Raw genomic sequence first — 24809 nt, 5'->3', positions numbered from 1 at the left:
CGATCACAAAGATGACTAATGAAACTACAAACGTTTCTATATTTAATATGGATTAAAGCTATAGGCCTTCAAAAGTTAGTGTCATATATGTAAAATATCTTAAACTACCAGTGATCAATTCTGAAAAGTTAGGCTAGAATGAAAAATGTACCTTTCAAATGCAATGAAAAGGTAATCTGTTTGGGTCACCACATTGAAAAATAATGTTACAAATTCTGACAGCTTTTCTCACTGCTTTGTCAGCTACGTATGAGCTGCTCAGAGTGCTGCCAAAAAGGCTGTCTGTATATATTACAGTGTTTGGGTTACTGATGTAAATTAAGCATATCTCTTGCTGAAAAATCAGTCACTTGGATCATATGGTAGAATGAGTCCTTGATTTACTTGTCAGTCTGTTTTACAGGTCCAGAGAAATATTCCTCAAAGGAGTCTTTCCAGTGAAGAAAAACTGACTGATGTTATCAGCAAGGCTGGACCTTTCATCATACACAAATGAGTAAGAGTCTCAAACTTCTAATTCCAGAGATCCAATCTCCTCATTGGAACCTTCAAACTTCCTCATTGCAGGAATCTTGTTAGGAGCAATAAAAAGAACCTGGTGTTGCCATTTTTGTTCCATAATGTTGGAGGCTTGAAAAATTCCTATCCAGTTAGTACTGCAATCCATTTTTTGCCATTATTGCTAGAATTATATTACTGTTTTGGGGTGATGCTTTATTTTTATCCCTCCAGAAACTGAGTTAGAAAACTAACTAGACCTTTCCCTAGTTTAACCAACATTTACCTGTCAACAGAATGGAATCTGATTCAAAGTCACCTCTCATGTCATGATACATTTTTCTAAAATGATTGGTATGCCAACTATTTGAATGAAACCATCATGAGCTATCACATTCAAAAAATCACTTGAATGATCTTTTTAATGGTTTCAAGCTTAATCTAATACTGCTACTAGTTAAAATTATACTTTAAAAATTATTTTAATATTCAAAAAAGGTAAAAGTTGAAGGACACAAGTCACAAAATATAGAATTAGTACTTGTGGGTTACCGGGCAACTCTGTTCTACAGGAAGGAAAACTGAACATGGGTATGTGCAAATACTTTGATTGAAAATGCACCAGGAAGCTGAACTAAGTTATGGGAACACACACCTTTAGATAAAGCAAATAATAAGAGACATTGGTTAGTAAAGTGAAAAACTTTGATAAGGAAAAAGTCTAACTATGCCTATATGGACTCAAAGATGAATTACAAATTCTGGCTCCTTCTCTGCATAGAACTAGTTCAGGCCCATGACACTGGCACAATCTATTTTCTTTGCAGTAGACTTGTTCACTGTAGTAAGATAGTGATATAATAAAATTGAGTTTGGCTGACATAGAAAAGTAGAATTTCAATTATTAAATATGGGTAATAAAGTCTAAGTATTAAAGACTTAAAAAAATATTCTTCTCCCTCTGTCCTGAGGCAATACTGACATCCCAGGAAAAAAAATCCAACACTGTTTCTCTTTCCTCCTAACCCACTGTCAGTGCCCTAAGGAAAGGACATTAAAAAGGTAGAAAAATTTGAGATAGATAGGTCAACTAATTTTCATCTGTAATACTGAGAACTGTTTTCAGCTGAATGGGTGAAAGAAATCCAAGAAAACTCTTCAAATTGTTTCTATGAGAATACTTACAACCTGACACATCTCAACTCCCCCAAATAAAAATACTAGCAGAAATTTTGTTCCTACTTTCCAATAAGAACAGAGTTTAGTTTGCTTTGTAGTTCAATTTATGACAAGCACTCCAATTACAAGGTTGCTCCTATAGGAATATTAAAGTACAGGAATACCAGACACAAAAGACAGTTAACGGGCATGTTTGTCGTTCTTGTTACTTTGTTGACTAAGGAACAACTAAAGTTGTAAGTGACTCCTGTATTTTTTCCTTGGCCTTGCCGTGTGGCTTATGGGATCTTAGTTCCCTGACCAGGGACCCTCAGTGTGAGGTCGAAGTTCTAACCACAGGATGACCAGGAAATTCCCTGATTTTTGTCTTCGGTAAAACTGCTTCCCACCCCACCCCCCCACCCTTTGATAATTAAAAAAATCACATACAACCTAAGGCTTTGCATTTTTCACATCTCTTTTCCACATGCATTACATCATCTGATTCTAAGGCAGGCAATGAATGTCACAGGGCAGAATACTCATGGAAATTCAGAGTAATTGACTTGCCTAAGTGAAAACAAATACAATTCTCTATGTATTGCCATAGTTGATCATATTCATCTAAATCGATGGTATCTGAGAGAACAGCTGATGTTAAGAAAGGTTTTGATAAATACCACATTAAATCATACAAGTGACAGAGGACAGACAATATTTAGTGCAATGGAGTAATGAATCTTTTCCATTTACAAAATGCTATCATAAATATTTTTTGACGTTTTTAAGCTGTCTGCTATCCCTATTTTTCAGATAAGACAAGAAGCCAAGAGAGGCATGTTTACCTATTATTATAAAGTAAAAGAGTTCAGTGATCTTTTCTAAACTAAAGTTGCCTCAAAGAGTCTGACTGGAGTTTAAGGTTTCATTTCACAATCTGAAATTGCCTTTTCATAATCTTTTTGCTCAGATATTGGAGGAATTTTGCTATCATAGAAGGCATTTACTTAATGTCAAATCATCTCATCCTGGAAACAATTATAGGGAGTATATGCTTCAGAATGTACTTTTTTGGGGGATTAATTCTCCAGAATTTTTTTTGCAGAATTAATTCTGATTGGTAATCAAGACCAATCACAAGTATGTTTGGTTCTGGATATTAAACTTTGTCTTCTTAAGCAAGATTAAGGATCTGAGTCAGTGATATTTATGTCCATTCTTCTTTATAAGCCAATGAGACAAACTTCACTTCTGATTCAACAGCCCTGGGAGAGACTGGACTAGTGGGAAGTTGACAGGAGGACTGCACTCTGGGCAGTGGAGGAGACTGCCAGAGGACACATCTTCGCTAGAAGATGCTTTAACATCGACTCTACCTTCCAGGACTTCTCCTTCTGAAGTCATAACAGAAAATGGGAGGACAAGCAATGACGAGGTCCAAGAAAGGATCATTAATACCACACCTGCCAGAGGTTATATCTGTTCCTGAGGCAGAATGGACAAAAGGTCTTGCTTTGAAGCTAAAAACAGGGAAAATCAGGAATGGATGGTTCATGTCATCTTCCTTCCTTCCTTTTTTTCTGTTGGCGTCTCTGAATACAACAGGCATATTTTTCAGGTTCTTGGTGTTACATGCTCAGCTCAGTGAACCCACAAGGGTGAGTTAGAAAACAGCAGGATAAACTGTTTTCCAGCAGTTCAAGTTCGCCAAGCTAACTCAAAAAAAGCAACCTCAAAGAGTTACTCTTCCAATACTCTTCAGTTACTAATTAAAATCAAGTACAACACAGTTTCTGCCTAATCTCTCATATTTCTTGTACCCAAACGGAAACGCTCACCATAATTAAAGTTGCTCAAATTGCTGCTGTATTTCCCACTAGGAGGATTATAAATCTGCCTGGCATCCCTTTTTGGTCCTGCTGAAGATTTCTTGGGAGGTGAACCTGAAGTTGTATCTTCACTGGTTCTCTTTTGCCTATAATGGTAGGAAGAACAGCAATGCAAAAAAAATTCTTTTATATCAGAGGCTAGCAATATATTTATTATATTAGTTACAAAAGACATCCTAAAGATGATAGTCACATCAGAAAAAAGGAAATAACATCTGACGTCATCAAATGAACTCTGCTTCAGTTACACAGACACTGTCAGAAGGGCATTTACAGGGCTTTAAAACAATCTGAAATATGTAGCTTCACAGATTATATTCAAGTGACTCATTTCATAGAACATATCAGAAAAGTCTTCTTATGCCACTGCAATACAAACAATGGTTTGAAAATTCCAGAGTTGTATTCCACCAATTTATTTTATAAATACTAGATTAGATTTTCTATTTAAGTCACACTTCTAATAGCTATATTTTAACATCTTATCAAGAATCATTTAATAATGTACCATTTTGTACAGGAAATAATCTGAATTCAGACTTTTCATATTTATAAATCAAATATTAGAACACGTTAATCCCTTTTAAATATATTCCTTACCCAAGTTCAACCTTCTGTACAGGCTTCCAGGATAATGTTACTGTGCTCTTATAAGAAGGAGGAATATGGAAGAGATCCTGAAGAAACAAAATTAGAGATTTCTAATGTATTTGGTGGTATGGGAAGTGGTAGTAAAGATAGGAAACAGGAAGACCACATCTTTAATCTTAGAAAAGGAAAGTAACTTATCCCATTTGCTTTTGTGCTAGTGACTAAAATAATAACCTAGGGAAAAAACTGCAAGAGAAAAGTAAACAAGGACAGTTATGTTTACAAATGACATATATTACCTAATTAATGTTATTTTATGCACATCATTTAAGAAACTGCAGCTAATTTTTTTCAAATGTCATTTCAGGTTACAGGACAAAATATCAATCAACTTCAGTCAAATCTCCAAGTGATTTCTTTTGCACAGATGCAGTCATTAATGTGCTTTAAGGAAAATATAATGGTGCAATCTGTATTTGCTATTGCAGATTTTTAAGTGGTTCAATACTAGAACAAAACTAACAGTCTGGGTAATCATGTTTTTCTTCCCTCAAATATCTATATATTACCAATAATGAAAAAATCCACATTAAATTTAAATACTGAAATAATTCAGAAGTGAAATAATGTAACCCTCATTATACCCTCACAACTATGATGAATTTATATCTATCATTTTACCCTAATTTTTCTATTTAGGTAAAATCTGATAAAAGTAAACTGAGTTTCTTTCACGGTTAGTATTTGCTTGCTACTGCTACTGCTAAGTCACTTCAGTTGTGTCCGACTCTGTGCGACCCCATCTTCTGGGATTCTCCAGGCTAGAACACTGGAGTGGGTTGCCACTTCCCCAATGCATAAAAGTGAAAAGTGAAAGTGAAGTCGCTCAGTCACGTCTGACTCTTCGAGACCCCATGGACTGCAGCCTACCAGGCTCCTCCGTCCATGGGATTTTCCAGGCAAGACTACTGGAGTGGGGTGCCATTGCCTTCTCCGAGTATTTGCTTAAAGTATTCTAAACATAGTGTATCTTCAACTTTGATTTATGGTATCAGTTCAAATAAAGTAAAATCTCACATTTTAATGTACTAATTCACCATTTCAAACTATGATTTATATTTAAGATTTGAAATAAATGGTGCCTATTATAAAAATTTTCTTCGAGGTGTGAGTCAGTTTTCTTCCCTTTTAATGCCCTTTCCCTTTTCCTTTTGGCACTGATAATTCATCCTTCAATGTCTCACTGTTTTCTCTGAAAAGCTTCCCTTTCTCTTCTGATAAAAAGTTAAGTATTAAATGGGATTTTTACCAGACTACATTTAAGACATGCCACTCGCCCTGATTTTGTTACTGTCAGGCTTTGTGACAAATATTTCTTTCTCCCCCTGGCTACAATACTATTAACTTGTGACAATACCGTTAACTTACGATATTCAAATGATGGGTTGTTGTGATTCCTCTTTTGTTCTTTCAGGTTATTAGTTTTTGTTTAGGCTAACAGATACTTGAGGAGGGTAAACAGAACTGAAGCGTGTTTATGGCTTAATGGTAAGGTACACCTTAGCCTACAGTATAGAAAACTCAATTTATTACACAGACAAATTAACAGAAAAGAGCACAGGGCAACATGTCATGCATCACATAAGACTGTAGTGAAGCAGGGTTTTATTGGTCATTCAAAACGAACCAATAGCGTTAAAACTACAAGAACTTAAGACAGTGAAATTTCTGAGTCTAATGTATCTGCTCCAATGCTGTTGGTCAGAACTGTGCATGCCTCTCGTTGTTTGGTGTATCTTCTGCAGTAACGTTTAAATAAATAAAACAATGAACTGTAACAGCTACAAAAATGTTACTTGGTATTATAAAAGGCATAAAGCTTTAAAAGGCCAAGTGTATGGAAGGTAATGGCATTTCTCCTGCACTAGACTACTACAGACATATATCCTTTGCACTAACTTTGTAGCTAGTTGGGATGGCTGAGTAAGAAAGGAAGACTTGCCTTGATTAAAACATTAATATTATTTGTTATTTTCAATGCAACGACTTTAATCTTGTTCTGTAAAAGGAAAACAACATTAAATTAAAATGCCAGTAACTCTTATGATATATTACTTTCCCATATAAAACTTGAATTCCACTTCTTTTTCAGAATCATTTCTACAGTTAGGAAATTCATTGGCTTATATCCACAGATAATGCTTATTCCTATTTCTCGATTATTAACAAATGTAGAGATGGCAAAGACAGCAAATAATCTTAATCTTCCCTCAACAGGCTAGAACATTAAACTGTTAACTACAATTCACTTGAAAAACAAGTAAGGGACAGGTCATTGGCACGTATCAGTTGTTTTAAAAGAAATCAGTTTATGTTACAGAAAGACACAATGAAACTTAAAATATTTCATTAGGACTAGGATGAAGTAGGATGAAGACTGATCAAAATAGATGAGATCAGGGAAAACCAAAGATCCTAACATAAACACAAGGTATAGTTTGGTACAGAACTAGTAGTTTAATACTTTTAGTTTTAATGTAAATTATATGTTTGGGTTTCAAAAAGGTAAAATTTTAAAAAGTCACAATTGCTAATCAAATATTTAAACAAAATGTGCTGCAAATGAGACCCCAGTGAAAGATCATTATGTATCAAAGTTTGGTAACAAACACTGTTCACAAACATTGGAAACATTTAAGACATTTCAACAATGGTAGAAGTTTCCTATATAACTTAGCATATAGCTAAATATGCAGTCTTCTAACACTGTATCTTCAACTTTTAGACTTAAATCATCAGTTCAAATAAAGTCGAATGGTACATTTCAATATATGAATTCAGTCTGAATTTGTAATGAATGGTGGCTATTATAAAAATTTCCTAACGAGATATAACCCAGTATTCTTACCTCATCTGTCTTTAATGCCTCTCCTGTTTTACCTTGGAGAGCCAAGCGAAGTTGTCTGATATAAACCTGCAGGCCCCGTGCAAAGTACTGCAGCCTAAATGAAGAAGTATTTATTAATTAACAAATCATCACTTCAACTCTGTTTTTAAATTCATAGAAAACTACAGCCTTTACCAATAAAGAGTAAATTTTGAGGGGGACTTTCTTTTAATTATCAATGTATGATCATAAGAGATATACAAGTAAAATAAAAGCAGTTTTTCCTTGTCAAAAATTGGAAGACATCCACACTCAACCTGGCAATGGAAACACTTCTAGAACTGGGTTAAGGAAGCCTGTTACATTAAACTGCAAGGCTAACCTAAGTTAGAAACAACCTGGAACCATGGGTTAGAATCAGGTGGCCTGGACTCTTCTCTTCCACTAGTCAAATGAAGCTCAAGTGACAGACACAAGTCACTTAATCTCTCTGTATTTATCTGCTAACAAGGGACCGTGTCTGACACATTTGCACCTTAGGGTCCAGTTTAAAAATAAAACAAAATTGTAAATTTTGCAAAGGATGTTGAGTAATCTTTTTTTCAAATTTGTTTCCAGGTAGTATGTGTGGAAAAGTGCTACCGTAACTCCAGCTTGCCGCCTTCTAGGAATTCTGCTTAACAATGTGGCATCATTGTTTTATGCCGGGCATTGTGCTTAAGGCATTTCATTACTGTCATTTAATTCTCTCAACTCCATAAGGTAGGTGCTAGTATCTATAAATTGAACAGCTGAGGACAATTTGAGGTGTCAGGTCAGAGAATCCACCCAATATCCTAAAGCAAGTGAGGAGAGCCAGAGTCCATTTTTGTAAAAAGCCATCTTCTGCCAAGCATTTGTCATGCCACCACAGCTGTATCTTTGTATACATTCCTGTTTTGTGGATCTTGCGTTCTTTTGCATTATAGTAAGAAAGGGTGGGGGGAAAGCTCTTGCAAAATGAAAACAAAATCAAGGCAGCTTCAAGATGGCTTTCACCTTTATCAAGGACTGGGGCACTTCAATTATATATCACCTGATTTTGAAATCTTTGAGCTTTTCTGCATTCAGCTTGGCTGTTAAGAAATCTGGAAGTTTTCGGCCCAACTGGTGAAAGCTATACAACAAACATTCCACATAACTGAACTGTAGCTTGGGTTCTTCATTACCAGCATTCTCCCCGTTTTCTGCTTCTTCTGGAGGGAGAGGCATGTATTCCTAAGAGATGAAAATACAAGAGATATATGAGATCTGCTCTAGACACTAATTATAAAACATATACTCAAGTAATTATAAGACACACTTTTAAGATATGAAACATTAAAAACTACCAAGATCAGAAATTTACGTAAGATATCCCTTTTACATTTTGGATCAATGATCCAACCTGTCAACATTCCATATTAACCTACAGTATAGCTGCTGCTGCTACTACTGACAACAAAAGTAGCCAACCCAGCACTAGGCAGATGAAGGAAATGAAGTTCTGAGAACTTAGGTAAAAAACAAGCTAAAGAGTCAGGATTCAATGTAGGTTTGGCAACAAAAGCTGATGCTCCTAAAACAGTATTCTTAAAAAAGAAAACAGTATTCCTAAAAACAGTTTCTTAAAAAACTGAAAAAAGAGTTACCATATGATCCAGCAATTCTACTCCTGGGCAAATATCCAGAGAAAACTAATTCAGAAAGATACATGCACCCCAATGTTCATAGCACTATTTACAATGGCCAAGATATGGAAGCAACCTCATGCCCAAACAGGTAAACAGATAGGATGTGCGTCTATGTGTACATACACACAGCAGTACTCCTCAGCCATAAAAAACAGTGAGACAGTGCCATTTGCAGCAACAGGGATGATTATTATAGAGGCTATTATACTAAGCAAAGTTTGTCAGATAGAGAAAAACAAGGAAAATGTAAGATACATGTCTCTTATGAAATTCCTAGAAGAAAGAATAGGAATAAAGCTCCTTGACGTGGGTCATGGAAATGATGATTTTTTGGATATGACACCTAAATTGTAAGCCACAAAATAAAAAAAAATTATGACTTAATGACTTTACTTCTAGGTTATTAGAGCTATTTGGCCCTGGGCAGTAACCACGATGGTGCTCTGGAACAAACATTTACAATATTTTGATGAATAAATAGCAGAAAAACTTACTATATAAATCTTGTATTATATTTTGTCTAAAGCATCAACAACAGAAGAAATGCCAAAGATTAAAACAGATTTGTTTTTAAAAAGTAGACAACATGTGGCCTGAGCAGCTAAGAACACTCGTTAGGATTATTACCTGTCACTTAAAAATCTGGCTGTCCATAATCTGTAAATACTATACTACTAAACTTTGGGATGCTATACTGACTATGCCATAAGGAAAGAAAAAAATTCTTACCAATAACTTATCAAATAGTTTCCTTAAATTTGTTTCTAGCTTTTCCATGTCACCACAAAATGAACTCATTTCGGCCAAGAGTTTTAATACCTACAACACACAATTTACTGTTATTAGCATTTTCTTTGAATGAGCAAGGGTTGTAAAATAATATTCTACATAACTATTTAAGATTGCTTATTTTTCAATTAGGCTTTTACAGAATCATAATGTTTGAACTGGAAAAAAAAAAAGAGAGATGCAGCTCTATTTTGCTTTGAGGAAACTGAAGGTCGGAGAGAGAGTAACTCAGCAAAGTCACAGTATGTGTGAGGCGGTGCAGACCCTGAAGCCCTGGTCTCCTGACTTTTAGGATACCTGTGAGAGTAAGCAAGGAAAGGGACACACATGGCCCTTTCTGCTACAGGATGATAATGCACAAGGGAGAGGCGATGAGTAAGAACTCTTCCCTTTTAACATTTAGGCTGGGCCTCCTCTGCTATCAAATTCAGTCTCTGGATACTAACTCAAAGTATCAGTAACTGCCACTGTTCTTAAGGTTCATCTCTGCTTCTCATCAGTCAAACCCAGGACATGTGAAGCAAACCACAGTTTAAGTGCACAGTGAGACTCTTCTCTCTCTTAAAGACCTATGAGGGAAATGGCACATTTCCATATTTCAGTTCAACTAAACAAACATTATCAGGTGATTTTTCAGAATCAGGCTCTACATTAGATTTGGGAGATTCAGAGAGGAATAAGGTTAAATTGGGGAGAAAGAAGTAAAGTATTTTTATATGCTTGGAAAAAATGTGTATGTACATTACAGTTGAGATATAAAAGGGAGAGAGGGTAGTCAATTCTATTGGAGAAGGGATAAACAATATTTTGTGTTAATCTATTTAAACCTGGCTGATTCCTGAATCAGGAAGATCCCCCTGGAGAAGGAAATGGCAACCCACTCCAGTATTCTTGCCTGGAGAATCCCATGGACAGAGGAATCTTGTGGGCTACAGTCCATGGGGTCGCAAGAGTCAGACACGACTGAGTGACTTTCACTACTACTATCAGTTACAGAGATAAGAACTGTCATGACTGACCAATGTATTTAAAAGCACTAAGGCTACAAAGGTCGAGAATGACTATAATGAAAACTACAGGCACTGCTTTCCCACTGCAGCAAACTCTCAATTAATCCATAAAGCATTCCCATGTAACTAATCCTGGGACAGGTTATTAGCTAGCCACCACCAAGCCTTAAATCTCTTAGCAATCAGATCAAGTTAGTGGTTTACATTTAGGCTGAAATATGGCAATACCTTTTCAGTTCTAAGGCCAGAAACTTTCTCTTACCTCCAACTGTATATCAAGACCTTCCACTGGGGTAGTCAAGGAACTGAGGTTAGGGAGAACTTGCTCACAGAAATAAGTCACAAACCTTGTGGAATGAACATTTTTCTGTAAAAATCCAAAGAATACTGAATTGTCAGAAAAATAAATACTTCTTCTCTCAAATATAATAGTCTAATTTAGTCAATCAACAAATGCTCAGTATCAAAGCATCAAGTACTACAGCTAAAATACAATGGGAGAGCATATCCCAGAGCATCTCAAAAATAACTTCAAGAGACAGCATATACTTAGTTGCAAAGTAATCTGGAGCATGGGACTTTTATACATCTTTGAACTCTTCTTTGATTCTAAGGTCAAATTGTATGGGAAACTTCACTGTTGAATTTTAGACTATACATTTCCCCAAAAGGATAGCTCCTTTAAATTGTGCTTTTTAAACTTTGCTATGTATCTCTCAGAAGATTCAGTGCCAGAGGAGGCACAATGCCAGAGAGAAAACAGCAAACTTACCTCTAACAACAGTCTAGAAAATTTAAGAAAAAGAAGTTAGGTTACTAAACTGTTTTATAAACTCAGTGAACACTACAAAGTAGGACATAAAATTCTCAAGACTTTTCAAAAGTCTCTAGGCAAGACTTTAAAGAAATTTCTTGCTGCTCTGGGCTCTTCACCTAGGCCTGCGTAAAACAAATGACAGCTCCGCTATGTTAATGCTTTCACGCAGAGCTCTGAGGAGAATGGTCAAGTGTAATCACACAGTTACAAGCCGACAGAGCGACCAGAACCCGAGCCGCGCAGAACACAGCTCACAGAGAAGAGCGGCACGGCCTGCCGCGTGCACTGCAGCAGCCTGTCCACACAGTCGGCGTCCGAGGGGTTGAAGGTCTGCTCCAGGTCGGCCTGCTCGGCCACCAGCTCCACCAGCTGCTGCCTTCCACTCACTGTCTGCAAGCTTCTCAACCCAGACAGGATCTTCATGAACAGGACAAATTCTTCACCGGTCACATCTTCTAGCACCTGGAAAGAGACCATTCAGAATAGTCAGTAGTATCTTTATCACTTGAATGGAAAAGAAAGAGCAATATTGAAACTGCATAGCAAACTGGTTTTGCAGAAGTCATATCTGCTGCTCATATTTCTGAACTACTTAAGAGAGAACAACTTGAAGCTTCAGTTGACTTAGCTGCAGAATAAGCCATGCACTCTCAGTGGTGCACTATATTGTTTCCAAGGGAACAACATTTGGTTCTTGGGAAATTTTACTCTTTTTTACGTCTAAAGCACAGATGTACATACAGTACGTAAACATATGATACACAGTATATCTGCGGTGTTAAAAATTTCATGGGAAAGTAGCTAAGGATACTCTCTAAATCTAAAATATCTAAAAAGGCTCTTCAGGAGCTGATAGCCAAAAAAAAAAAAGGTGAGAAAATCTGGCAATAAACTGTTAAATCAGATTCAGTTCCTTATATTTATAAGCAGCCTTGATCACATTAACATGGTAATTACATACAAAACAGGAAAAGTGAAAGTGAAAGTCACTTAGTCATGTCCGACTCTTTGCCACCCCATGGACTTTACCGTCTGTGGAATTCTCCAGGCCAGAATACTGGAGTGGGAGGCCTTTCCCTTCTCTAGGGGATCTTCCCAACCCAGGGATGGAACCCACGTCTCCCACATTGCAGGTGGATTCTTTACCAGCTGAGCCACAAGGGAAGCCCAAACAAAACAGGAGACCATGCAAATTTTCAGTCCTCCGTATCAGTGGGTCTAAACCTTTCTGTTCATTGACCAAAGGAGCAAGCAATCATGACATATCCCACCAGATACAAAAATGAAATATGCAGCTCCTCTCTTTCTCACTGAAGAAATCTTACCAATTAGCAAGTGAGTGGTGCCATTAGAGAAAACGCTGAATTTTCCTGAACACATAAACTATTCCCAAACTTTGGTGCTGTATGAATGTAACGCTAATTGTGGCACACCTTTCAAATCTTAGCAACTGTAACTCTGCTAGTGCTGGGAGCAGACAAAGGATTTATATGTGATCAAACCCTTTAAATTAACACAATGATTCATCATTACAAATGTTGCTGTTGTTGTTCAGTCACTAAGTCATGTCTGACTCTTTGCAACCCCGTGGACTGCAGCATGCCAGGCCTCTGTGTCCCTCACCATCTCCCGGAGTTCGCCCAAGTTCATGTCCATTGAATCGGTGATGCTATCCAACCATCTCATCCTCTACCGCCCCCTTCTCCTTTTGTCTTCTCCATTTGCCACTATAAGTGACCAAAGTGTAAGATACAACATAAGAAAATCTTGAAGTTTTACAATGCTTCTTATGGGATATATGATCTTATAAACAAGCTACGTATAGCACTGATGAACACTGCTAACATTAGCCATGTTCCTGTGCATTAGAGAAGTTCACTAAAAGCTTACCTTTTTGGATTCAGTTAGTATAAGTTCCTCTACTTCCTTTGTTAAGACTTCATCTGGTAAAGTCTTAAGTTTTGTAGAAAGGAATTTAATTGCTCGTTCTCTAACAATGTCCTCTCCTTGAAGTATTTGGCTGAACAAGCCACCTAAAGTCCCTGTAAAACAAAATAGTTGCATGCAGGAAGTCAATTCTATATAGGAATGACATCCTTCAAGTTAATTTGAATTACAGCATTTCTTTTCAAGTGAATTAATATACATCATGAATATCACTGATACTGGTTAAACCAGTCTAAAATTTCTACAGTCCCAACCATAAGAGTGATCATACACTTTGTTCATGGATTCAGAATCAGCTTGAGCATGACATTCCTTTTCTATCATTATTAATAGTAAATAAGCCCAGGTATTTTTGGATGAATTCTTTGAAGTGGGAAACAGAGTTTTTCCAACATATTTCTAAGGGAAAAGTTTGGTCTGTTTTTAGAATTATTTCTGCTGGTTTTTTGTGTCATCTTGACTCAACATCTTGAGCTAAGCTGCCTTTTTTTTTTTTTTCCTGAGAACACTTAGAATTTTTATGAAACAGATGTCTGGGTCAATCCCAGACTTCACCCTTAACAAGAAATGCCAAACTCCCCAATTTTTTAGGCCATCAAACACAATTCAGAACAAGAAGTGGCCTTACCTTTTGCATCCATCTTAAATATACTTAAGAGGGCGTTGTTCACTAAGTTAAATTCTGCAGAGTCATCTGGATAGAGAGAAAGAGGTACAGTGTATAATCTGCTTCATTTCAAACTTAAGACTCAACACAGTTTGTCACAGATTACACTGAGAGGAGACATAAACTAAGCATTTATCTCAGGTACCAAGAAAATGCATCTTTCCTGTAAGGGTAGAGACCCTGCTCTAGTGTACCTGGAAAGCTCTTATGTTAAGATGGTAAGATGGTACAGTTAAGAAACTCAGGAAACTGTGGGGTGACGAATCATGATGCATCAAAATCCCCCAAAGAATCCAGTCATCATACCTTTACAAACAGAATTCAAAACAAAACTAGAAATAAGATAGTCATTAAGCTTCAAACTAACTGAATGAAAAAAAGAATTTAAATTTCTATCAGAGGTAAATCTTCAGAAAAAAAAAAAAAAAAGAATCATTATTTCAGAGAAGTTACATTTAGATAATAGGTAGTAATAAAATTCCTTACCTGTTTGCAAAAGTTGGGTTAGTATATCTGCCACTCGGGGGAGATTTTCTCCAGTGGCAAACTGAGGCAGCTCTTTAATTGCTTGCCGTCGAATCTGAACATAATTTCAAATAAAAAATTAACCAAATACTATCATGAATAAAAACAACCACCTCAACCTTTAGAGAGGACAAAAAGCACAAGAGAAATCACAATTACGGGCACATGAGTCACAAAAACATAAAATGAGATTTTTTTAGCAGTTTTAGAAATAATTTACTCCAATTTAATATTCAAGCTTCACAAAGTACTAGAACAAAATGTGATGGAAAGGGACACTATATACTGACTACACACAACTGCTGGGTTTTTACTACCTACTGTGGGCACACCGTACAGTATCCCTCAAGAATGGCTGCAGTGGCCAATGTCATAGCTAGTAACGACTTACTTTAGGATTTTCGGTATTCAACTTTGTGGATATATTCTGTGTACTTAATTCCAAATACAGGATCTTGGCTTACCTAGTTTCATATAAAAATTCAAATTATGCATGAAATGTTGATGATTCACTAATTTCATTTGAAAAGCCAGGGGCTAATAGTTGAAAATTTTTAGGAACTTGTATCATCAGCAGCCAGAAATGCTAATGGTTAATTCTGTTCCAAGGAAAAACTACTACTTTTTATTCCAGTAATCACATATAATTATTTCACAGTTCAATTATTTTTCTGCTATGAAAAATATTTAGGGGTGTTGAAACTCCATTTTATGCTGCAATGCTATTATTAGTTTAAATATCCAAGGAAGCATAAATTGACAAGCTAAAGCTAGTCTGATTTCATATGCACTCTGCCTGACAACCTATGAAAAGGATGTGAGCCATAACTGTTTTCAACAGTGGATAATAAATAAGAGAAACAAAGTATTTTGTATGCGTTTTTCACAACTGAAAGGTGGTTACATTTTCTCATGTGTAGACTGAAGCCCTGGGATGTTGTCCCATCAGACCAGACCTGACGTCAGCATTTGATTGTGCACTAATGACTGGTACTTCAGTTACATTAGCTACACACAGAAAATGTCTGCAAATGGCAAAAGCAACATCTGAAAACTTGTTCAAAGTATCAACCATAAACGTACCGATACATCTTCATCTTCACAGAGGTCTAGCTGTGCGTTGATAGCAGAATCAGCCAATTCTGGAAAATGCTTAAAGAATTTCGGAATAAACTGAGCTGCTAATCTTTTTTCCTTGGTACCACCTTTGACACCATCCAGTATCACTTGATAAGCATCTTTATGCTGAAAGAAAAGAATAAAACAGAAAAATACAATTTTCAAGAACGGGAAGCTAAACAAACTTCTTTCAGTTTGCTTTAAGTTAGTAAAATTTCACACAGGCTAAGAAATAGGGCTTATTTTTGGAGTTTTACTGCTTAAATTTAACACCTACCTTCCTACTATCTGCTCTCTGCCCTTCACATTATTCTTTGTGACTTGGAAAGAGAGAAGAATGATTCTAATTTTATGTGGAAAAAACAGGTTTGTTATATACTAACACTTCTTCATTTAGTGATTAACTGTTCCTAGTCTTCTAACTGTATAATGCTTTAAAATTTTGTAATAAACAGAATAAACACAACTGCACTCATCTCACACGCTAGCAAAGTAATGCTCAAAATTCTCCAAGCTAGGCTTCAACAGTATGTGAACCGAGAAATTCCAAATGTTCAAGCTGGGTTTAGAAAAGGCAGAAGAACCAGAGATCAAATTGCCGACATCTGTTCGATTATAGAAAATGCAAGAGAATTCCAGAAAAACATCTACCTCTGCTTCATTGACTACACTAAAGCCTTTGACTGTGTGTATTGCAACAAACTGTGGAAAATTCCTTAAGAGATGGGAATACCAGACCACCTTACCTGCCTCATGAGAAATCTGTATGTAGGTCAGGAAGCAACAGTTAGAACTGGACATGGAACAACAGACTGGATCCAAACTGGGAAAGAAGTATGTCAAGGCTGTATACTGTCACCCTGTTTATTTAACTTATATGCAGAGGACATCATGCGAAATGCCGGGCTGGATGAAGCACAAGCTGGAATCAAGATTGCCGGGAGAAAGATCAATAACCTCAGATAGGCAGATGACACCACCCTTATGGCAGAAAGCAAAGAGGAACTAAAGAACCCCTTGATGAAAGTGGAAGAGGAGAGTGAAAAAGCTGGCTTTAACCATCAACATTCAAAAAACTAAGATCATGGCATCTGGTCCCATCACTTCAGGGCAAATAGATGGGGAAACAATGCAAACAGTGACAGACTTTATTTTTTTGGGCTCCAAAATCACTGCAGATGGTGACTGCAGCCATGAAATTAAAAGACACTTGCTCCCTCAAAGAAAAGCTATGACCAACCTAGATGGCATATTTAAAAAAAAGAGACATTTACTTTGCCGACAAAGGTCCATCTAGTCAAAGCTGTGGTTTTTCCAGTAGTCATGTATGGATGTTAGAGTTGGACCGTAAAGAAAGCTAAGTGCAGAAGAACTGATGCTTTTGAACTGTGGTGTTGGAGAAGACCCTTGAGAGTCCCTTGGTCTGCAAGGAGATCTAATCAGTCCATCCTAAAGGAAATCAGTCCTGAATATTCATTGGAAGGACTGATGCTGAAGTTGAAGCTCCAGTACTCTGGCCACCTGATATGAAGAACTGACTCACTGGAAAAGACCCTGATGCTGGGAAAGACTGAAGGCGGGAGAAGGGGACGACACAGGATGAGATGGTTGGATGGCATCACCAACTGGATGGACATGAGTTTGAGTAAGCTCTGGGAGTTCATGATGGCCAGGGACTGCGTGCTGCAGTCCATGGGTTGCAAAGAGTCGGACATTACTGAGCAACTGAACAGACTGAATAAACACAATTCTCAAATAATTTTGTTAGATATACAAATAATTTTGTTACATCTATTTTCAATGATCACAGTGCAGAAGGTAGAATATATTCCTGAAATTAAGCAATTAAGAGGAAGGTTAGGAAGCTTTATTTTGCCTCACGTTTTAGGATATAAAAATGGTAATTTGTTTTACATGCCCAATGTCACATATTTAACTTTTCATTAAAATAACACAAAGCTTGTTTCCGTAAAAAAAAAAAAAATTCAGAAGTACTTGCCCTCAGATACTCATAATGTGAAGAGTCAGCAAATTCCCAGTCCCCACTACACACCTGCCTCTAAACTAGCCCTTTTATTGATGGATCAAACTGGGAAACAAAGCAATACATATCAGCACCACAGAGAACTTGTAATTACGGGAAAACCTTAAACACACTACTAAACCAAGTATGTACACAGCATCGTATTTACTCTGTAAAAGGCAATCCTCCAAATGCTTTAGATAAGTAAGTGAGTGATGAAAGAGCATCCAGTAGTTACAGATTTAAAGAAAAAAAAAGGCAGGATGCAAAGTTATTTAGGTTCATTGGAGTCTCAATTAAGGACACTATTTCTTTAAAAAAGTAATCAGAAACAAAGTGTTTTATGTATCAAAAGGCTATGGTCACAGTTAGATGTTACAGATTTTAATATCTGAATATTTACTAGATTAATGCCAACTTCTATCTTACACATTAATACCAACCCCTAAATAAGACATTTCTGTGAATAAGGATAGCTTCCTCATGAAATGCAGACACGAAATCAGTCTTCAGGAATTACTACTTCAAAAGTATATTACCCACTTTTTAGTGCAAAGGTTCAAAAACATGGCTGATTTCTGTACCACTTTACACTCCTCTAGCTTGCTCCATAGCTTGAAAATGTTAGTCACTCAGTGTGAAAGTGAAAGTGTTAGGTGCTCAGTCATGTCCAACTCTTTGACACCGCATAGACTGCCAGGCTCCTCTGTCTATGGGCTTTCCCAAGCAAGAATACTGGAGTGGATTGCTACTCCCTTCTCCAGGGGGATCTTCCTGACCCAGGGATCCAACCCAGGTCTCCTGCATTGCAGTCGGATTCTTTACTGTTTGAAAGTAAAGGCTTCCCACCAGGGAAGCCCTCAGAAGATGTCATAAAATCAAAGTCTGGAGCCATCTGACATCCTTACTTTTTGCAGAGTTATCAGTCCAATTTCCTTTAACTTGAATTTCAAGCTTTACTTAGAAAGACCTTTGAGTTGTCTAAAACTCACTGTCTAAAAGTAAATGAAGAATTTCTGCTTGAAACAACCCATCTTCCTACCAAGGAAAAAAAATCTGGAATAGAATAAAAACGGATCACCAGCAACATTTGCTGAAAGCCTACACGGTGTTGTGGAATGCCTTGTGTATTGTGTGGAATGCCTCACAATAATCCTGTGAGTTAGGTGTTACTACTATCCCTATTTTTCAGATGAGAAAACCACCAAGGCTCAGAAAAGTGAAATAATTTGTCCAGAGCCACACAGTTAAGGAGCAGATCCAGGACCCAAACATAGTTCTGATGGGTTTTTAAGTCACGATCTGTGTCTAATACCAAGCTTCTTTAATTGGAATCTTTCAAATTAGTATCCTGAGATCTTAATTAACAAAAGAGGAGAGAAAGAAAAGCTTGCCAGATCCAGGATTGTCAAAGGTAATTTGAGTCCTAAATACAGGCTTCACACAAGCATGTAAATCAGAATGTTATCCTAAACAGCAAGACCTTTGGAAAATTAAGACATTTTAACATCGTTAAACTACCGTTAACAGTCATCAGTTTTATCAAATAATTTCACAGACATTATTAACAGACTTTAACTAATTATCCTTCATGAAATGCAAAATAAAATTATATTCTTCTTTGCCAGCTTTTTAAATTACTTATTTTTCAACTGCAGTATACGGACAAGACTTTTGAACAGAAATCTCCCTCAAGTAGTTACTACTTCTGGTTTTCAAAGAAGAAACTAGATATAAGTAATATTTTCAGTGATCACAGTGATTCAGTAACAGCTAAGTGCGTAAACACAACAAAATGTTTCAAATACTACACAGCACTGTACATTTTCCTTTTCCAACAGTTGTATATTTTAGCTCGATAAATGATTTATGATCCTAATTAGAGGCTTTAATTGTAAACATTTTTAATACATTTCTAAAACTATAGTTATCTGTGATTTTAATATCTAATAAAAAGGGCAAACTCAAAAGAAATCACTAAGATATTTTCAAGTAAAAAAGTTAACAGTTTCATTCACATTCAGTAGACACATTCTAAAAGAAAAACCTTGTAATTATAACTGTGAAATCACAACTAATAAAAGTAAAGCCATTATTTTAGAGAAGAAAGGAGGCAGTTTCAACAAATTTCTCAAGTATGACATAAAAAGAAGATGGATAAACTAAGCTATCTTCCTTTCTTCCTTAGACTCCATTAAACTTAGTTTGTGTGTTAAACTGTTAACACTTCTACATATTTCTGAGGGATTATGAACTTGGTTGGTCTTTGATTTTAGCTTAAGCAGACCAGAAAAAAGTACCAAAAGAATGCTATTTCATGAAACCTAAGTCAGTAAAGTTTATACTCTTCTACCCTTAAGAGCCAATGCACTCTTGGGCAAGAGAACACGAGAGGAATCAGAGTTTAGGTATTATATTGAGCAGATCTTACCTCAGTCTAACTGCCAAAATCCCTTAATAGGTGTTCGGTTTATCTTTAACTTAAGTTTTTCTTGACTACATAACATAAAATTAAATATTTACATTTTAAAATTAAATACATTCATAAAAAGTTGAGACAAAATTTAACGACGGGCCGCAGTGTGTTCTTTTCTGGCCTGCTGGGAACAGGACAAGGGCTGAGAGAGGTCTAGGAGCACGGCAGAGGCGGCCAGCCTAAGGAGCAGCAGGGGCAGAGTGGGAGGAAGGGGGGCTGAGTAAGCAGGTGGGTAACACGAGTCACAAGAGGAAAGATGACAGAAGGACTGGAAGTTTTGAGGTATTAAATAATGCTTCACTTAGAATTTATGACCTGCAGTTTGCTCCTTAGAACATACACGTTCTTGGTTTAAATATGTCTGAGTATGTGTGTATAAAGGTCCCTTCTTCATTCAAAAGAGACTCCTTGAAAACAAGGGTGATGTGGTATATATGTATCTGTTCCTTCCTTGAATATATTTCTTCAAATGTTCTCCTGAAGGGCATGGGACAAGGTAAGGAGAGAAACAAAAAAATAAAATAATTTAACCCTGGGCAGTCCCCTTAGTGGCAGCTCCATGAGCAACTGTGGAACTCACCTCTTTAAAAAAGGGTGAAAATCAAAATAAAGTTAGAAGTTCTAGACCAAGAAACTCAATCATGGTTTCAAAACTGTCCAGAGAAGTCTGTGTTAGTTACTCAGTCGTGTCTGACTTTTTGCGACCGCATACTCTGTCCATGGAATTTTCCAGGCGAACAATGGAGTGGGTTGCCATTCCCTTCTCCAGAGGATCTTCCAGACCCAAGGACTGAACCCAGGTCTCCTGCACTGCAGACGGATTCTCTACCGTCTGAGCCACCAGGGAAGTCCAGAGAGGTGCCTGCCAGGAAATTCAAAATCTCTACTGTAAATCGTGTAAGGTAACATGAAAATCTGGCTTAGGTACATTAAGAATGTAAATATTTTTTCCTCTCCTTAAAAAAATATGAACGGTGTCCCTTCTGTTAAGTTGGCTGTTCCTTTCAATTAAAATTTATAAGCAGTATCTTGAAGCCCAATACACTTTTCTTTAGTGAGCAGTTTTAGGAATTTTCTCTAAAAGGCAAGAATTATTACACAATAGAGCAGAATTAGCTGGCTTTACAGTTTGGCCCAGCTTCAGTTCCACCAGAATTCACTGTCTGGGGCCCAGCAAATCGTGACGCTTTATTACACAGACGTCTTTTTATCTTATTTAGTTGTTTGACACTTGGCATTACAGTGTCATGAAGGTACTGATGTCCCATCACTTAACTGAAATGTTACTGTCCAGCAGAGTGTCTGGAGGGCTTCCCAGGGGGCTCAGCAGTAAAGAATCACCTGCCAAGCAGGAGACGTGGGTTCCATCCCTGGGTCAGGAGGCTCCTCTGCAGAAGGAAATGGCAACTGACTCCAGGATTCCTGCCTGAGAAATCCTACAGACAGAGGAGCCTGGTGGGTTATAGTCCACAGGGTCACCAAGAGTCAGATGTGACTTAGTGACTAAATCAACAACGGTGTCTGGTACATGACAGGCAGTCAAAAAAGATACTGAATAAATGAAATCATGGGTCCTCATTCAAATCTGCGTGAGGGGTGGCCCTCCTGTTTTTCACAAACTTCTGTCTCCTGGGCACTCTTCCTAAATTAAAAGCAGATTTCTTCTGAGAAACATTACTGACCTCTTGAGGAAGAACTCTCAACCTAAGCTGGGAGATTTATAACTAACGATGACATAAAAGGAAAATCTGAACAACTCTCAAATTCATAGAATAGGAAAACTCCAGTTTGGCTTCTGTTTTCTCTAACATACTCTAAGCAGGTGACTGTCCAGCAAAAAATGAGGCTGGGGGTATGGGACAGCACTGTGTACAGTTTCAGAGGTTCCCCAGAAGACTCCTGGATCGCCTCTTTGGGAGAGCAACGTATACAACTGACTTGAGAATAACTGTGTTGTCCCCCAACCTCTCTGCAATGAAGTCAATTTTAGGCAGAACAATTTGCTACACTCTTCCCTAACTCAGTCATAACGAATGAGAGCATCTTCACTTACTAGTTCTCTTCAGGAACAAGGACAACAAAAGTTCAAACTGAGTGACCATGTAAGTTTTCCCCACCCTGCCTCAACGGGCAGAAAATGTTTCTTTCATAGCTGACTTAACACACACACCATACAGACATCCACAGCAGACTATCAGTAAATATTTCTCATTGATGACATCAAAATTCTCTACTGAAGTGGAAATGTGTAGCAAAGAAAAATCATCTGATACTTCAAACTGGTATAGTCACAATTCTAGATTAAGCTAAATATGGTCCCAAAATAAAAAAGTGTTGTGTTCAGCTTGAAACAGTTCAATCTGAATCATACATCTCTTCATTCTTTCTCTTAAAGAGATGGGAATACCAGACCACCTTACCTGCCTCCTGAGAGACAGGTCAGGAAGCAACAGTTAGAACTGGACATGGAACAATGGACTGGTTCCAAATTGGGAGTATGTCAAGGCTGTATATTGTCACCCTGATTATTTAACCTATATGCAGAGTATATCATGTGAAATGCTGGGTTGGATGAAGCACAAGCTGAAATCAAGATTGCCAGAAGAAATATCAGAAACCCTAAATATGCAGAGGACACCACCCTTATGGCAGAAAGCGAAGAGGAACTAAAGAACCCCTTGATGAAAGTGAAAGAGGAGAGTGAAAAAGCTGGTTTAAAACTCAACATTCAAAAAACTAAGATCATGGCATCTGGTCCCATCACTTCATGGCAATTGGATGGGGAAACAATGACAGACTTTATTTTCTTGGGCTCCAAAATCACTGCAGCCATTAAATTAAAAGACACTTGCTCCCTCGAAGAAAAGCTATGACCAACCTAGATAGCATATTTAAAAAGCAGAGACATTACTTTGCCAACAAAGGTCCATCTAGTCAAAGCTATGGTATTTCCAGTAGCCATTTATGGATGTGAGAGCTGGACCATAAAGAAAGCTAAGTGCAGAAGAACTGATGCTTTTGAACTGTGGTATTGGAGAAGACCCTTGAGAGTCCCTTGGACTGCAAGGAGATCCAAGCAGTCAATCCTAAAGGAAATCAGTCCTAAAAATTCATTGGAAGGACTGATGCTGAAGTTGAAGCTCCAGTACTCTGGCCACCTGAGGTGAAGAACTGACTCACTGGAAAAGACCCTGATGCTGAGAAAGACTGAAGGCAGGAGAAGGGGACGACAGAGGATGAGATGGTTGGATGGCACCACCGACTGGATGGACATGAGTTTGAGTAAGCTCTGAGAGTTGATGATGGACAGGGAAGCATGGCCTGCTGCAGTCCATGGGGCAGCAAAGAGTCAGACAAGACTGAGCAACTGAACTGAACTGAACTGAATTACACATGTTCAGAAAAAACGGATGGAGAGGAACAGCCACAGCTTTGCTAATGTTATCAGTCTCTAGGATCTCCCACTTCCTACTCCTTGGGATGGGTAAGTAGGAGAATCAAATGTCGTTTTAAGCACTGAAAAGATACTGTATTTCTAACAATAATGGAGATTATGTAGAGGAGAGACTGGTTCTTTTACCAAGAAAACACACCACCACTTTATCAATTCCTCAAGTTCAATGGACTCTAGCACTTGAAGGCTCACAAAGCAGCAGCGGCTCGGAGGGCAGATTCAGCACTGCTGAAGTTGTCTGGGCAAACACTTTAGGGAACTCTTGCCAGACAACTCTATTTAAAGCTGCACCCCTCCTTCCCCCCTGCGCACGGCCCTATTATATTTTCTTCACACTTTCCACGGGGTGTGTGTGTGTGTGTGGTGGGTGGGGCGGGAGCGAAGCATCTAACTTTCTTATTTATCACTGGTCTCCCTCACTAAAGATGCGTTCTGGGAGAGCTCGGGGCTGTCTTTCTCGTACCTCCAGGGTCCGGCGTAGAACCTGGTTCCTGGCAGGCGCTCATCTAATGGACTAAATAACGAAATCATAAGCCCTCATTAAAGTCTAGACGTAACGGCCCCTTCGGTATTTCACAAACTTCTGTCTCGCAAGTGCTCTTCCTAAATTAGCTGCAGATTTTTGCCTAGAGAAAGGCATTTCTGACCTCTCAATTTAATCTTCCAAGGGATTGAGCGCCACCGAAAAGGAGGGGAAAGACTTCAAAGGACCCCGGAGGACAAGGATCAGGGAAGAGACTGAACTGGGGTGGGCGGGGGGGTGGTGGAGGAGTGCTGAAAAAGCTGAATTAGGAAACGGGGAGAAAAGGCTGACCATGGGAGGCAGACAAGCCTGGGACGCGGGGACCGCACTCTGGCTGGTGAAGCCTGAGTCTGCCCTCCCGGGAGGGGCCCACTCTGACGAAAACAGCCCGGGCGGCCAGGAGCTCGCGGGCGGGCGAAGCAGCAGCCCCCGCCGGGCCCGGGGAGCGCTTTCGAGGCCGCGGAACGCCGGGCCCGCAGGCCGCTGGGCTAACTCACTTGGCCCACTTGCTCCGTGGCATCGGCTAAGATGCCGTAGTTGCGGTAAAGCTCCTCCACGGTCGGCATGGTGAACGACAAGCCCGGGGCCCGCTCCTGCTGTCCTCGTCGTCGTCGTCGTCGTCGCCGGCGCCCCCGCCGCCTCTGAAGTTCTCCAAGCCTGCGACCCGCACTACTCCGCCTCCAGCTGCCGCCAGTGCCGCCGCCAGTCACCGCGCACAGGGCGG

At 38.3% G+C, this 24809-nt stretch overlaps 1 protein-coding gene and 1 long non-coding RNA gene across 6 annotated transcripts in view; one reads left to right on the top strand and one right to left on the bottom strand.

Annotated features, from left to right (window-relative positions):
- Positions 1-5788, top strand: part of LOC133062856 (uncharacterized) — a 16673-nt gene extending 10885 nt beyond the window's left edge. Inside the window, exons 2-3 of one of the 4 annotated variants that reach the window (XR_009694251.1) lie at positions 404-496; positions 4504-5788. This is a non-coding gene — a long non-coding RNA (uncharacterized LOC133062856). Of the gene's footprint in view, positions 1-403; positions 497-2886; positions 3545-4503 lie in introns of those variants that run through there. The other 3 variants (XR_009694253.1, XR_009694250.1, XR_009694252.1) reach the window with 3 other exon arrangements.
- Positions 1-24809, bottom strand: part of API5 (apoptosis inhibitor 5) — a 27232-nt gene extending 2423 nt beyond the window's left edge. For both annotated transcript variants that reach the window (XM_061152207.1, XM_061152211.1), the window contains exons 1-13: positions 24583-24809; positions 15574-15735; positions 14452-14545; positions 13927-13992; positions 13242-13393; positions 11607-11813; positions 10797-10901; positions 9465-9554; positions 8099-8280; positions 7045-7138; positions 6139-6195; positions 4146-4222; positions 3495-3631 (exon numbers count right to left, since the gene is read on the bottom strand). In XM_061152207.1, the coding sequence (XP_061008190.1) occupies positions 3495-3631; positions 4146-4222; positions 6139-6195; positions 7045-7138; positions 8099-8280; positions 9465-9554; positions 10797-10901; positions 11607-11813; positions 13242-13393; positions 13927-13992; positions 14452-14545; positions 15574-15735; positions 24583-24651 (1492 nt within the window). In that variant the 5' untranslated portion in view covers positions 24652-24809. The remainder of the gene's footprint in view (positions 1-3494; positions 3632-4145; positions 4223-6138; positions 6196-7044; positions 7139-8098; positions 8281-9464; positions 9555-10796; positions 10902-11606; positions 11814-13241; positions 13394-13926; positions 13993-14451; positions 14546-15573; positions 15736-24582) is intronic.

The sequence above is a fragment of the Dama dama genome, chromosome 1 (genome assembly GCF_033118175.1).
Source record: "Dama dama isolate Ldn47 chromosome 1, ASM3311817v1, whole genome shotgun sequence".
In the NCBI taxonomy this organism is placed as follows: Eukaryota; Metazoa; Chordata; class Mammalia; order Artiodactyla; family Cervidae; genus Dama; species Dama dama.
Note: the sequence above shows the minus strand (reverse complement) of the source record. Positions and strands in the feature narration are given on the sequence as shown.